At 41.3% G+C, this 16,389-nt stretch overlaps 1 protein-coding gene across 3 annotated transcripts; it reads left to right on the top strand.

Annotated features, from left to right (window-relative positions):
* The first annotated feature begins 10,131 nt into the window (after positions 1–10,131).
* LOC115167399 (uncharacterized protein KIAA0754) lies at positions 10,132–15,988 on the top strand. Of its 3 annotated transcripts, none has more exons than XM_029721794.1 (3): positions 10,132–10,279; positions 13,602–14,542; positions 14,579–15,988. In XM_029721794.1, the coding sequence occupies exons 2-3, from the start codon at positions 13,610–13,612 to the stop codon at positions 15,413–15,415; spliced, it is 1,770 nt and encodes a 589-aa protein (XP_029577654.1). In that variant the 5' UTR covers positions 10,132–10,279; positions 13,602–13,609; the 3' UTR covers positions 15,416–15,988. The 3 variants fall into 3 exon arrangements, with proteins under 3 accessions (XP_029577654.1, XP_029577655.1, XP_029577653.1); XM_029721795.1 differs by having other exon boundaries at positions 13,602–14,614; positions 14,651–15,988; XM_029721793.1 differs by having other exon boundaries at positions 13,602–15,988.
* The last annotated feature ends 401 nt before the right edge of the window (positions 15,989–16,389 follow it).

Here is a 16,389-nt window from a genome sequence, read left to right as displayed (position 1 = left end):
GGAAACAAGCCCCTGTTCTGCTTTTCTGCTCAATGACACACATTTTGCTACACTGCAATACAATATATTACATTTATTGAACGTGTCATTCCAGCATGCTCAGTGTCCTTATATTTTTTTCACTAGCACACAATTAGGCTACCTTCTCTGCAATTCCTAAGAGGTTTTATGCACCCCTCATACATCCTGCATCAGTTTCTGATACAAGGCCTAGCATTCCAAACGGAAATTATAGATTGGATAGTGTGTCCTTTATACTAATAAATGCTTACCACCAAACAGTAAGCTATGAGTTCACATTACCATGAAAGATACTCTCATATCAAACAGTCGATGTAATTCCATAGTAGAGACAGAAGGTGACACTGTTCTCATAGTAATATTGCCTTCCAGAACTTGGTTCTTCAAAACCCTTATGATTGATTGCATATGATGTGCTTTGTAGAGCTTAGTAAGTGGAACTGAGCACACAAACCGTAAAACATTATACTTGAGGTGTATAGGAAGTCTATAAACTTACCACCAGCCAAAGTCAATCTAACAAATTAACAATCGACTGGTAGTGGTGATAAAGGAAGCATTTTCTCATGTGTCATGCCTCAACACTCTGCCTGCGTGGGAAAGAACTTTGGTATAGTAAGGTTGCCAAATAGGTTGCTTATTCCCTAAGGCACATAAACGGCATTGGATGAGCTTGTGACAGTTGAGTTTACTGACTACATAATTGAATGGAAATTAATGTTTTCATGTCTTGGAAAAGTTCATTCCCTTTTAAGTGCCAATCAAATCCAAATCAAATTGTATTTGTCACATGCCCCGAATACAACAGGTGTAGACCTTACAGTGAAATGCTTACTTACAAGCCCATAACCAACAATGCAGTTAAAAAATATATACTACATTTAAAATATAAATATAACAAATAATTAAGGAGCAGCAATAAAATAACAATCGGGAGGCTATATACAGGGGTTCTGGTGCAGAGTCAATGTGTGGGGGCACCGGTTAGTCGAGGTAATTAAGGTAATATGTACATGTAGGTAGAGGTATAGTGACTATGCATGGATAATAAACAGAGAGTAGCAGCAGTGTAAAAATGGGGAGTGGGGTGAGGACAATGCAAATAGTTTGGGTATCCATTTGATTAACTGTTCAAGAGTCTTATGGTAGAAGTTGTTAATAAGCCTTTTTGACCTAGACTTTGCACTCCGGTACCGCTTGCCGTGCGGTAGCAGAGAGAACATTCTATGACTAGGGTGGCTGGAGTCCTTAGGAATTTTTTGGGCCTTTCTCTGACACCGCCTGGTATAGAGGTCCTGGATGGCAGGAAGCTTGGTAATCATACAGATGTAAGATCTTAATTTGATCACCCTGTAAATTCACCCTAGGACAATTAAAACACCTAGTGTATTTGAGGTTTAAAAAGGCTACTAAAGTTTGTCATTTCCATTTAGAAATTTCAGACTTGATTTTCCCTTACGAAAAATGTATCAACCACTACAGAAATATGCATTAATTATAGTTATAATTCAGATTTCCTGTTGCTGCAGGATTTTTTCCCTGCTGTAGGAGACTGACTCAAATTTAGATCCTACATCTGTATGCAGGATCTATGTAACCCTGCTACCACACCTCTCCCTAATCATTAGCATGTTCATTTCATGACTGCACTTTTTTCAATACCTGTTTGATTGCATTCCACACCATAGAGATGAGAGGCCAGATCCTCCTCATTGATGAGTTGTGTGATCTAATCTCTGATCACTGATGGCTCCTGCCCAATGACAGTAATCAAGTTAAAGCTGGTTCAGTCCACTCTTAGGAGAGACAGAAAAACAGGTCTCACTCTCTTGTTTTGTAAGGTGGAATCCAGAACGTCCTTAATGTGTTAATACATTATTACACATGTAATATCTGGCTTGTAATATCAGGTTCAGTAGTGGTTGGTCAGACTGTAGTCTAGCCTAGTAGGCTATTACAAGTGCTTGAAGTTAAAGGCACATTATGTAGCATCTTTCCCTTGTGGTTGCTAAACAATTTCCATATACAATTACAGCTGAAAGAACACAAACAGATGCTATTCCTCCTTTCCTATTCCTCTTTTTCTTTGATTTACATTTGCAAAGACGCTTTCCTTCAGTTCATCAAAACAAAATCCACTCCTGGGCAATAACACAAACTCCTCATGTTTCCTGTCTTGAGAACAAAATGGAATACTCTGCCGTTTTCTGTTTCAACATGTCCTGATTAATATTTTCCTGTTCCCTGTCTTTCAACGATGCAGATGATAACAATACAAGACCTACTGTACATGAAGAACTGTGTCATCTCTCGGGTGAACTGTACACACAAAAAAAGAGCAAGTTGTAGAATTTCATTAAACCTCACTCGTAATATTGGGCCCATTAACACATAGAAGGCAAATAGCACAAAGGTGCCATATGTCAGGACACTTAAAATGGAAAAGTAATATTGAGAGTGACCTTTTAGCCCGCTGTCACCTTTACGAACAATAACTAACATGAAGAACAGTATGTTGAACCTACGGGAATCAGACACCATGTTCCTGAGGGTTTATGGCACAAAGGGCCGTAGCCACCCAAGTGGATAACTGAGCCACTTCATGTTCTTCATGTTGTTCAACAATGGTCTCACAAGCATATTTCAGGCTGGATGTGACTCTGGAATCCAGTTTAGCCTCTGAGAGGTCCATGGATTTGCCATTCCGAGACGTGACCCTTTCGTAGGTCTTCCTGCTGTCTAAGGCACTAGGAGTTTAGAATTTTTTGCACACTTCTAACCTAAATCCAATGACATGGTGAAATTTGTTGTTGAATTCACATTAGTTGACAACTCAACCAAATGTAAATCAAAACTAGACGTTGAACTGACATCTGTGCCCAGTGGGCAGGGTCTGAGTTTTAATGAGGTCCGGAAAGTTGAAGCTCATTTACTGCATTTCTATACAATTTCAAGACTAAAATGCTATTTGGAGAACAGCAAAAATAAGCATGAATTTAAGCTGCAAGCAATATTGGCAGGGTTCATGCTGTGGGTTTCATGGTTGTCGTAGGAATGAGAGGACCAAGGTGCAGCGTGTGTGTCGTTCCACATTTTTATTTACACTGTGAAACTATGCAATACATAAATAAACTGAAAGACAAAAACAACCAACCGTGACGCAGAGGTGAAACATACACAACTCAAAATGAATCTCCCACAAACCCAGGTGGAAAAAAAACCTACTTAAGTATGATCTCCAATTAGAGACAACGAGGACCAGCTACCTCTAATTGGAGATCATCCCAAACAAAACCAACATAGAAATACAAAATTAGAACATGAACATAGAAATACAAACCATAGAAAAACACTCCCTCTCACGCCCTGACCTACTCTACCATAGAAAATAACATCTTACTATGGTCAGGACGTGACAGTGGGCCCACTGTGCCACCATCAGGACAAATTGGACACATCGCCCAAGGATGAGCTACGTCTGTACTCCTTACCACGCATGGCAAATATCAAAACTAAAAATCAACCAGATCATTCTAAATACTTTTGATGTACAGTACCGGTCAAAAGTTTGGACACACCTACCGATTCAAGGATTTTTCTTTATTTTTACTGTTTTCTACATTGTAGAATAAAAGTGAAGACATTAAAACTATAAAATAACACATGGAATCGTGTAGTAACCAAAGAAAATGTTAAACAAATCAAAATATATTTTTATATTTTAGATTCTTCAAAGTAGCCACCCTTTGCCTTGATGACAGCTTTGCACACTCTTGGCATTCTCTCATCCAGCTTCATGAGGAATGCTTTTCCAACAGTCTTGAAAGAGCTCCCACATATGCTGAGCACTTGTTGGCTGCTTTTCCTTCACTCTGCGGTCCAACTCAGCCCAAACCATCTCAATTTGGTTGAGGTTGGATGATTGTGGAGGCCAGGTCATCTGATGCAGCACCATCACTCTCCTTCTTGGTAAGATAGCGCTTACACAGTCTGGAGGTGTGTTTTGGGTCATTGTCCTGTTGAAAAACATATTATAGTCCCACTAAGCGCAAACCAGATGGGATGGCGTATCACTGCAGAATGCTGTGGTAGACCTGCTGGTTAAGTGTGCCTTGAATTCTAAATAGATCACAGATAGTGTCACCAGCAAAGCACCATCACACCTCCTCATCCATGCTTCACGGTGGGAACCACACATTCGGAGATCATCCATTCACCTACTCTGTATCTCACAAAGACATGGTGGTTGGAGCCAAAAATCTCAAATTTGTACTAATCAGACCAATGGACAGATTTCCGCCGGTCTAATGTCCATTGCTCGTGTGTTTCTTGGCCCAAGCAAGTCTCTTCTTCTTATTGGTGCCCTTTAGTAGTGATTTTTTGCAACAATTCGACCATGAATGCCGATTCACGCAGTCTCCTCTGAACAGTTGATGTTGAGATGTGTCTGTTACTTGAACTCTGTGAAGCATTTATTTGGGCTGCAATCTGTGGTGCAGCTAACTCTAATGAACTTGTCCTCTGCAGCAGAGGTAACTCTGGGTCTTCCTTTCCTGTGGCGGTCCTCATGAGAGCCAGTTTCATCATAGCGCTTGATGGTGTTTGCAACTGCACTTGAAGAAACTTTAAAAGTTCTTGAAATTTTCCAGTTTGAATGACCTTCATGTCTTAAAGTAATGATGGACTGTTGTTTCTCTTTGCTTATTTGAGCTGTTCTTGACATAATATGGACTTGGTCTTTAACCAAATAGGGCTATCTTCTGTATACCACTCCTACCTTGTCACAACACAACTGATTGGCTCAAACGCATTAAGGAAAGAAATTCCACAAATTAACTTTTAACAAGGCACACCTGTTAATTTAAATGCATTGCAGGTGACTACCTCATGAAGTTGGTTGAGAGAATGCCAAGAGTGTGCAAAGCTGTCATCAAGGCAAAGGGTGGCCACTCAAATATAAAATATATTATGATTTGTTTAACACTTTTTTGGTTACTACATGATTCCATATGTGTTATTTTATAGTTTTGATGTCTTCACTATTATTCTACAATGTAGAAAATAGTAAAGTAAAACTCTTGAATGAGTAGTTGAGTCCAAACTTTTGACTGGAACTATATTTTTGACTATTTGTAATGATATTGATTACTTTAAAATGTCTTCTTCTCCTGAACCAAATTTGGTATGTAGCATCTATAGATGCACGTCTTTAAACACAACATTTCCCAAGAGTCTATCTAAAACAACATGGCTGATACGAACCAATGAACTTGCATTAATGTTTTTTCCTGTTCAACAGCGCCACCATGCGGCCAAACTCAACAACCATACCCCACAGGTTAGCTAGACTCACCTCCCTAAGCATGTATGTCAAATTTCATATTAACATGTGCCCATTACAGCACCACTGTGTGGTTTATCTAAATGTGCTTAGATATGTTGAGTCTTGACAGTGTTTGGAACATGTGTACCAATTTTTGTCACAATAAGAAGATCCTTGTCTGATTTGTACGCATTCATGTGTGAGACCACAACCACGTGAATGTTTATTGGTCAAAAGTGGTGTGTTTTTGTTACTCGTCTGGAAAATGTTGTGTTGAGAGACCTTGGTCCATACATGCCACATGTCAAGTTTTGTGCAGATCGGTCAATCCGTGCTAGAGGAAAAGCGTTTTAAGGGATTTTCACAAATTTGTAAATGGTGGAAAATCCATAATGGCGGACTTTATGGTTTTCATGCAATTCTACACCTTTAGCCATGACAGTGTGATATCTGAGTGAGTGTGACTAACAAAATCGGGGCCTCCTGGACGTCAGGGTCACTGGGCACTCGCCCTGCCTGCCCGGTTGGTAATTCGGCCATGATTGCTACAAGTTTAGATAGCTAACTAGACTAATTTACTTAGGTCTCTCTGTATTTGGCTGGGGAAGGCCGTCATTGTAAATAAGAATTTGTTCTTAACTGACTTGCCTAGTTAAATAAAAAGATTTAACATGTTTTCACAGACATGGGCTAATTGAGTGACAAAACAAGAAAGCTGCTACAACCAATTTTAGAAATTGCACAGTGTATATTCTTCTATTATAAACTCTGCAAGTTCAGACCCGACAGTTAGTTTTTTTCAAAACAAAAACCATTGACCTCGGTGTCCTCATATTGACTTTCTAAATGTAATCCGTACTGATTACAATTGGACAGAACTAGTAATTGTAACGTAATCTGATTACATTGTTACTTTTAGATTACTTCCCCCTAAAGAAGCATTGGAAGACAAATGTTACCAATTGCAGGATAAATAAATGTTAACATAACTGGCCATTTATTGATGTTTAATTTATGGGTTGGTTATGTAGGCTTCATATTACAATATAAATATTAATGTGAAGGTAATTGTAAGTCCAAAAATGGATGTAGCAACTACAGATTGCCCCTTTAAGTCTATCAAAAGTGTGTGAGTTTGAGCATGTGTCCATTAGGCCTATGGATGTATTTTCTTTCTTTTTTTAATCAGCATGAATTAGATTGCGCAATAGAAGCCCCACTTTATTCCACACTATGCAGATGTTGCAAGAGCGCATTTTCACTGGCTGTCCACTGGTTTCAAAAACAATGATTGATAGGCAGCTTAAACTTGTTGAATTAAACAATTTTGGGGTTCAAATACATATTTGTGAATAGCCATCCACAACAACAAAACGTAAGGCGCAAATAACTAAATGAGAGAGCAGTGAGTCACATCAATGCGCTATCAATAATAAGTGATATCCGTATCGCCGTAGACTACACCACTGCTGTCATCCTTATCGCCAAGCGTTTATTCAAGTTGGATAATCTTTGGATGCTAACAGCAGTCTCACCATTGGAAGACATAGGTTTTTGTAGGCTACAGTCCAAGCTATTCCTGCAAGCCATCAAACACATTTGGTGTGTCATCATAGTGGTCTGACTTGTGGTCAGACTCGCTCAGGTGGAACCACCTTAAACTTGAGCATTTTTTCAATGCTGAATGTCAAAGTGTCAAAGATTCTCGCAAACATCCTTTCAGAAATTAAAAGTATTCCTTGCAGTAATCATTTCAGGCTCCCGAGTGGCGCAGCGGTCTAAGGCACTGCATCTCAGTGCTTAGAGGTGTCACTACAGACACCCTGGTTTGAATCCAGGCTGTATCACAGCCAGCCGTGATTGGGAGTCCCATAGAGCGGTGTACAATTGGCCCAGCATTGTCTGGGTTTGGTCGGTGTAGGCCATCATTGTAATAAGAACTATTTTACTGACTTGCCTAGTTAACTATATATTTTCTTAAATCAAAATTTCAAAAGTTTCTGTAAACATATGCTGGTAACGTATTACAGTAATCCCTTACATGTTGTAATGAATACTCAGGGAGAAAAAGGTGTAGATTCACGCGCAAGGCACGGCAGGTGTTTTTCTCCGTCGCAGAAGGCAGGAATCGTGGTCACAGGCAGGCAATGGTCATACACAGGTAGGCAAACAGGCAGGTGAATCAAAAGTAGGACTGAAGGCTATAACTGGTTCTCACAAACAAGCTAGGAAAAGGCTTAGTAGATTCAAAATGAAGAATTCCTCACAAAGGCACAAACAGAATGAACTGAACTAAATAAGGAGCTGATGAGAAACTAACAGGCTACGTTCAAGAACAAGGTTGACGAAGAAAATAAATACAGAACCTTACAGTACCCCCCCCCCCCCCATTCTGTTTTTAGGTGAGGTATTCTGTAATGAATACTCTTGGAGAAAAAGGTGTAGATTCACGCACAGAGCGCGGCAGGACTATTTCACCCTCGCAGAAAGCAGGAATCATGGTCACTGGCAGGCAATGGTCATACACAGGTAGGCAAACAGGCAGGTGAATCAAAACTAGGACTGAAGGCTATAACTGGTTCTCACAAACAAGCTAAGAAAAGGCTTCGTAGAGTCAAAACAAACAATACCTCACAAAGAATACCTCACAAACAGAATTAACTGAACTAAATAAGGAGCTGATGAGACCAGGTGAGTAACTAACACAGGTGATATCAATGAACAAAAATGAAAGACAGGGTTACGTTCAAAAACACAAGGAAGCAGGGCTACGTTCAAGAACACAACGAAACAGAACACAGGGTTGACTAAGAAAATAAATACAGAACCTTACACATGTAACAGATTACATGTAATCCTTTACTCCCCAACCCTGCTCATATGTACTGTAGCTACAGCCCTGATGTCACGTGGTTAAATTGACTTAAACAGGTCCTGGAGTGAAGGTACTGAGTTACATAATACTGCAAAATATTTCATCATCCAACACAATAGCGTAAAGAACACATTTCCATTCTGTATTATTCAATTTGACCACAATTCTTTGTAGGGAAACTGTGGTGCAATAGATATATTCTAGTTGAACCGATACATTAGATTTGTTCTCAACTAGCCTACCTGGTTAAATAAAGGTGAAATAAAAAAAATAAAAAAATATAATATTGTAATTTCAACATTCCACCAGGAACCACCTTAGAATAAGGTCCTTAATATAGTCAGTTTCTGACTTTGATTGGGGGAGGAAGGGGAGTGTTATTTCCCTCTTTGTCACCACTCACCACACAGATAAAGAGTAAATAAGACTACATAAGTATAATACAAACTGAAGTCAAAGAAAGACCTTTGTGATAGTGATCACTTATGACGTGAAATAAGAGTGGGCATTCAAATGTGTGAACCCCATCTAATCTACAGAAGTATGCACTAGAATATAGAAAAGAGGGGCTAAGTTGAGCCAAAGGGGTAAGTTGAGCCACCCTTGTTTCTGGGAAACCATACACAACATTTATAGTTTGACCAAATATTGAGGTCATCGTTTTATGGAGTCTGTGAAGGAAGAAACCACATGGAAAAAGTGGTAAGCAAGTTAGGTCCAAAAAATTGATTTTCATCAAGTGAAATTATTTTTTTATGTTGAGGTTTCATGATGCTTGTATCTACACCAAAGTAGATAATTTTAAGATTATTCTATACATCAGTTGGGGTCTCTATAAGCTTCTATTTGAGGTCCTAAACCTAGTGTGAAAGTGCATCCTTGTGTAACTGGTGTGAAATGGCAGGCTAGTAGCATTTAAATTGGTGAATTCACTTACTCTGAGACCTTGAAGTAGATGATTTCCTTGCTATGCTAGGCTTTTGTGGAGGGATAGGTAACGATGCTTTGAGGGAGACTGTTATCGATGTGTTCAGAGGGTCCTTGGTTCGAGCACAGGTTGGGGCAAGGAGAGGGACGGAAGCAACACTGTTATATTGATGCTGTTGACCCGGATCACAGGTTGCTGCAGAGAAGGAGGAGGTCAAAGGGAGGTGAGTGTAACCAGTGTGAAATGGCCAGCTAGTTAGCGGTGTGCGCTAGTAGCGTTTCATTGTTGCTGGGATATGAGGTAACAACTGGCCTATGTTAAAAGTGTTTTTTAAAAAGTACATTGTTTGTTAGGTGTTAAGCCTGTGTTAAAAGATGCTTAAAATTATTAAAAGACAAAAAAGTGATTGTGATTGTGTTGAATTGTGTTTGGGAAATAAAGATAGATCAGTGGAGGCTGGTGGGAGGAGCTATAGGAGGAAGGGGTCATTGTGAAAGCTGGAATGGTATAAATGGAACAGTATCAAACACATTAAACATATGGAAACTGCATGTTTGACTCCGTTCCATTGGTTCCATTCCAGCCATTACAATTAGTCCATCCTCCTATAGCTCCTCCTACCTGCCTCCTCTGAGATAGACATGGCTTTAAATTTGTAGGTGGCTTAATTTACCCTGTCCTGTGGCTCAATTTACCCAATAACAGGGGTAAGTTGTGCTAAGAGAAAACAAGCTATGTTTTCCAAACTGTAACGTTTACATGAATTCTGAATATTTCCAGGGATACGCAACATCCTGAAATATATGTAGCCTAGATATCTTTGTTAGAAAGAATACCATATTTCCCTTGACAGAGTGATGCTGAATGTAAAAAATGTCTCAATTTACCCCACTTTCCCCTAGATTGCAGGCAGTGGGTGGGATAGATTGTGATTGCGAATGATGTCTGGCAAACCTATAGGGGCACTCTTCAAAAAAGCACAGTCCTAGATTGCACCTCAGGGAACGAGGAGGACTTTGGTGCAGCTTTCAGTCGCAAGATTCTTTCTATTATCAGTCCGTGCTCAGTCTTGCAAGGGAATACATCAGCTCCTCGACTCTCCTTACCGTTTGGGTTTAAGGCAGAAATCCAGGTTGGTGAACTTTGTATCTATATTTTTCAGCTTTTGTATGTTTTTTTTTTATTCTGGAGAAAATAAGAGAACATATAGAACATGCTGTTGTGGTAAATTGGAGAATGAAGAATAGAGAAGGGAGAAAGAGTTGGATAAGCTATCCTTTGTTCTCTTTTGTTCATGTATTTGCATTCCTACCGGTGCGTGCTAGATTTTCAGATTCAACATCTTCGAGCCATGATTTGCGTTTTATTATGTGGATGTTCCAAGGAGTCCTGGCTGGGATTTTAACAATTTGTCTGCGCTATGAGGCGTAGAAAAAAATATCCAGAAGCATCAGGGTGACAGGGCTGTGTGTGCCCAAATCAATTTATGTAATACATCAAAAATATATAAAGTGCAGAATAAGATGACAAATCAAGATTCAAGCTTAATAGAAAAAATACGAACATATTTTCCATCGTGCCTCTACACGCCTGTGGAGCCCCACTAGACGGTATGGCTACATTAAAACGAACAGGGTAGATAGAGTGTAGTAGCGGTGTGTATGTGGTTGGGGGGATGGAGTCACTGCGCTTGTGCCTTCACTGTCGATAATATATATTTTTAAATAATAACTTATATTTGTTCTATAATGACAAATATCAAAGACTGCCATCCATCCAAACTATAAAAGTTATACTTTTTAAAATCAGGTGGGTTTCACAGTTAACTTCATTCTGTAGCAGGCTAGGATGCACGTCTCTTAGTGCCTCGCTATGGCAACAGGAGTTGTTCAATTCTATGCGCATTTTCCTTCGTCGTAATTAACGTGTCTTTAGCCAGATTTGAGTTTTAAGACAAAATAACACATGGCAGTAATCTGTGTGTGATCATATTGCTGTAATTGGTTTAACCCTCACACCCCTAAACTGTTACTGTTTAATCCCCTCGCCTATAATCCCCAATACGTGAATATTGTCATGTGCTTTTGGCAGATGTATATTGAAATCTCATTTTGAAATGTCTGACTGTTTTTCGTTTAATGTGTGTGTATATGCAAATGTCATGTAAACTGATTACATTAATTGAGTCAAACACATATAAATAACCCCCGCAATTAACTTAATTCGCATGCTATAGCGACCCTCAAATATGGACAGTGATTGGGAGGAATATGAAAGCCTGTTTATCCGATAGCTTAGTGCAGGGGAACAATCGCTGCTCTGATATCAGCATGGATTTAGCTGTTTAGCCTACCGGCGCTGGCCTGGCGCACGGCTCCCTCTGTCTGCATCCCTTCTTGATTTCCCCAATGCAGTACTACGGACAGCTCCTATTATGATCACGCCCGTTGTGTGCTGCAGTTCAAATAAATATGCTATATGGCAGTCGCTCTGTCACCCATCTGACGAAAAAGCCAAATTAGATTCAACTATTTTTGTGACATTTTGGATATGGTCAAACGAAGTACTTGCGGAAAATGTCATAGTCTATTGTTACGTTCGTACTTAGTTTTGCCTCAAAGAATAGTATTTTTTGAGAACCGCCTGCATGTTGAGCATTTTCCACCTTTTGGCTTCACTTGATACTGTATGTCAGGCAGAAGAAACCGTAACCTATAATGCCTGTTTAGTATATCCATTCCAATGGTAAATATTGATTTATTTGACAGCCAGCCTACTATTATTTTAAGGATTAATTTAGTACTATTATCACCAAACATATCTCTCAGATAACATTTAATTCCCAGTTCTCGGTTTTCTGATAGAGGGAAGGGAAGTTGAGGTATGTTGAAATCAGCTCTTCCTCTTACAAGCATGGCAATGAAATAAAATAATCACTCTTTTCTGAGTGAGACCAATGTGATAACCTTAACCCTACACACATACTTAAGCAAATAGTTTAGCTATATGTTTTTGTCATCAGTGGATGATGCATGGTACTAACTCAGGAATACTACTACTCAGTATTATACCATGGCATTGTTGAATAGCTTTGTGATTGGCTTGAAGGGCATTCTAGAGCATGCATTTTTTCCCTTTATAAACTGGGTGGTTTGAGCCCTGAATGCTGATTGGCTGACATCCATGGTATATCAGACTGTATAACACTGGTATGACAAAACATGTATTTTTACTGTTCCAATAATGTTGGCGACCAGTTTATAATAGCAATAAGGCAATAGGGCTGTATCCAGGCACAATGGGGCTGTATCCAGGCACAAAGCGTTGTGTTGTGTAAAAGAACAGACCTTAGCATGGTATATTGGACATATACCACACCCCCTTTTGCATGGTAGAATTCAATGGTAATCATAAATTTTTTGGCGCGTTGGGGAACACACCTTCCACATCATTCATTATTTTACATAGAACGCATAGCCCCTCGTTGATTATCCCTTACTTCATTCCAATGCTTTTGTGGTTGCAAGTAACAGGACTATGCAGAACACGAGTTTGTGGTCTGTAAAATAGTATGTTATCTTATCCATGTACCCTGGCCTGAATCTTATCTAACCCTGGCACTAAACGATAAACCAAATCCAGACCATAGCCCCCAAAAATGTTTCACCAACCTGTAGTTTTCAAAATACCATGGCATTGTTCAATAGTCGTTTCTGATTGGCTTGAAGGGCATTCCACGTCGTTCATTATTTTCCACAGAACGAATAACCCCTCGTTGATTATCCCTTACTTATTTACAGTGCACTAGATAGCTTTATCCCCCATCCCCCTCTCTCTCTCTCCTACTCTCCCTCCCTCTCTTTCTTTTGGTTTGCTTGCAGTCATTTTAGATGTCCTGACAACAAGTGCTCACTAGGTTCCGAAAACCTATAGCTAAAAGCATTTGTGTTTTTTTCTTTATTCTGTGAACTCAAGTCCCCCTTCCTCCTCTAACGGTGCCTCTAACCTGCTATTCTAAAAGTATACCAGTGGGAATAAGTGTACAACTAAAACAGACCATTATAGGGCAACAGTAGAATGGGAGGCTCACTTGGCACATAATAACATTACCTAAGACTCCAGAGAGGGTGTCTTGTCCTGTGGTTTATACAAGAGCACTGGATAGTTTAGAACTTGGAGTAGTTCCCATGCAGTGGTCAGTTGTCTTTTAGCCAATAGTATTTGGCAGAGTGTGGTTTCCAGATTGAAATGCCTTCCCCCTTTAAAGCCTGACTGAGTGCTTTCTCGGAGACAAGAGGCAGGATTGCAATGCCTTGCATTTTCTTCAGCTTTAACGTGGTATTGAGGTTTGTGGTTTGTAGTTAAAGGAAACGGATATATGCTATGCATATATTTTCAAACGCAACAACCTATCACACTTGTTAAGTAATTCTGATTTTATTATTCACTTTTAGGAGACACCATGGGAGGCAAGCTGAGCAAGAGGAAGAAGGGGTACGATGTCAGCGACCCAAAGGACAAGAAGGAGGAGATTACTGTGGCTGCTGTGAGTGCCGTTGAGGCCGTGGCCCATGCCGTGGAGAGCAAAGCACCAGCTCCAGTCGCTGAGTTGGCAGCGAAGACTGCTCCTAAGGTGTCTGCTGAAGTGGAGGGAGCAGTGGAATCGACAGCGGTAGCCATCACAGAAGCGACAGAAGAGGCCCTGTCAGCTATAGAGGCAGTGGCCAAGGGGGCCACCGCAGAGCCAGCGGCTATACCAGATGAACCCGTGGCAGCACCTGGAGAACCAACGCCAGCAGCAAAAGAACCAGTGGCTTCAGAAGAACCAGCTGCAGCACCAGAGGACCCAGCGTCAGCTGCAGCACCAGAAGAACCTGCAGCCCCAGAAAAGCCAGCGGTGGCACCGGAAGAACCTGCGCCAGCAGCAGAAGAACCAGTGGCTTCAGGAGAACCAGCTGCAGCACCAGAGGACCCAGCGCCAGCTGCAGCACCAGAAGAACCTTCAGCCTCAGAAGAGCCAGTGGCAGCACCGGAAGAACCTGCAGCAGTAGCAGAGGAACCAGCCGCAGCTCCAGAAGAGCTTGCAGCTCCAGAAGAGCCCGTGGCAGCACCAGAAGAACCTGCAGCAGCTGAGGAACCAGCAGCATCACCAGAGGAACCTGCGGCAGCACCAGAGGAACCTGCGGCAGCACCAGATAAAACAGAGGCACCGGAAGAACCAGCGGCACTAGAGGAACCAGCGGCTGCACCAAAAGAGCCTGCAGTGGAAGAGCCTGTACCAGAAGAGTCTGCAACAGCACCAAAAGAACCTGCACCAGAAGAGCCTGCAGCAGCCCCCCAAAAAACTGCACCAAAAGAGCCCGCAGTGGAAGAGCCTCCACCAGAAGAGCCTGCGGCAGCACCAAAAGAGCCTGCACCAGAAGAGCCTGAGGCAGCACCAAAAGAGCCTGCACCAGAAGAGCCTGAGGCAGCACCAAAAGAGCCTGCACCAGAAGAGCCTGAGGTAGCCTCTGTGGAGCTAGCTGCAGCACCAGAAAAGGCTTCTGAGGCTACAGAACAAGCCACAGAGGTGACAGCAGAGATTACAGACACTACAGAACCAGAGCCTGCTGCTCCAGAGCCTGAAACAGAGACTGTTACAGGGAAGGCCCCAGAACCTGAGTCTGTGGTCGAGGCACCAGTAGAGGCAGAAGCAGCTTCATCCGCCCCGGAGGAGGAGCCTGCATCAGTTGCAGAAGCCGTGTCAGAGTCAGCCACAGAGGCAGCCGCAGAGCCAGAGGCAGAATCCATCCCACAACCAGCCGCTGAAGAGCTCCCCCTACCTGTAGAAGAATCCGTAGCAGAGCTTGAATCTGAAGCTGCTGATGCAGTAACTGAAGCAGCAGAGCCAGAGGCTGCCGACATTGCAGAACCCATCCCGGAGATCATCATTTCAGAATCTGCTGCACCTGCTGCTGCAGAGGAGGCCAGCGCTGAGCAAGAGGAGGCTGTGCTGGACAACAAGGATGTTGTTTCCTCAGTGGAGGCTACTGCTGAGCCTTCTGCCCCTGAGGTCAATGGGGAGTGTCAGGAGCAGGCAGCCGAGCCGGCTGCCGTGTCTGCCCCTGAGCCACAGCAAAAGGAATGTGTCAACGGCATTGACAAGCCAGAGGATGCCGTTGAAGTGCAAAGTGACTGCGAATTAAAAAAGAACTTGAACCTGACTGGCGACATCCAGATTCCTGAGGCAATCGGTGAGGCAATAAGTCAGGCTGTAGACTTGGTCTGAAGCTAATATAAATGTGAAGTCCCTAATGATCCGAAAAAACCTCCAACACAGGCTTCTGAAGATAAATATAAAAATGCCTGTTGTGGCAAAGGAGTTTCCGATTAACCAAAAGGAAATACAACCACTCAAGTGTAGAGAGGGGGAGTGAGATACATGTAGGAAGAGATGTGAGACATGGATGCAGTGTGCCCCACTGAGTCTTTGTGCCCCATATGTCATTGCAGAAGGGCAGCCTGTGTTTGCAGTATTTGTGGTGAGATGAAAGCCAGCGAAATTTGAGGGATGAGTATAGGAAAACCGGAAACAAAACTGGACAACAGAGCAAAAAATGTGACATTGGAAATGTTGAATGGAATGAATAGTCTTGTCTTTGTGTGGGAGGCTGATGAATATTAAAAATGTTTTTTTGTAATAGCATTCAATAATGATCTAATTTAGACTTTCACATATCCTTTCCTTAACTATACGAAAAAATAATGGATGAAAAGTTTTGGCCTTTTATAGTGGTGCAAACAGTGAGGAATGTTCATTAATGGCTTGGAATGGAGAATAAAAAAAGACTGTTATACCTGATTGTTCTTTTGTTCTTATGTCTTCTATATCAATTAGGCAAAAGTCATTTGACAAAAAGCCTTATTGTATAATGACGGGTCATTTTAGTCAATTTTAACATGTTACAATTATTTCGACTGTATTTTAAGATACCTTTATGATTGATTATAATAAGTAACCCTCAGTAAACCCTAGGTGCAAAAAATTGAGATATTTTATAACTGAAATCAGTCCATTGCTTTATTGTTGTTGGCTGATAGATTGAGTGCACCAGTATCAGCAGTAGGAGACAATATCTACAGGACATCATTCATTTCAAACTTCTACAGTTACGTACAGACCAGGTTTCTTTTGGGTTAGAGGTCGCCTGATTTTATTACCTTTAGAACAACGTCCCTAAGGTCTTCGGCCTTGCAAATATT

The sequence above is a fragment of the Salmo trutta genome, chromosome 29 (genome assembly GCF_901001165.1).
Source record: "Salmo trutta chromosome 29, fSalTru1.1, whole genome shotgun sequence".
Taxonomy (NCBI): Eukaryota; Metazoa; Chordata; class Actinopteri; order Salmoniformes; family Salmonidae; genus Salmo; species Salmo trutta.
This window is presented reverse-complemented; position numbering and strand designations above follow the sequence as displayed.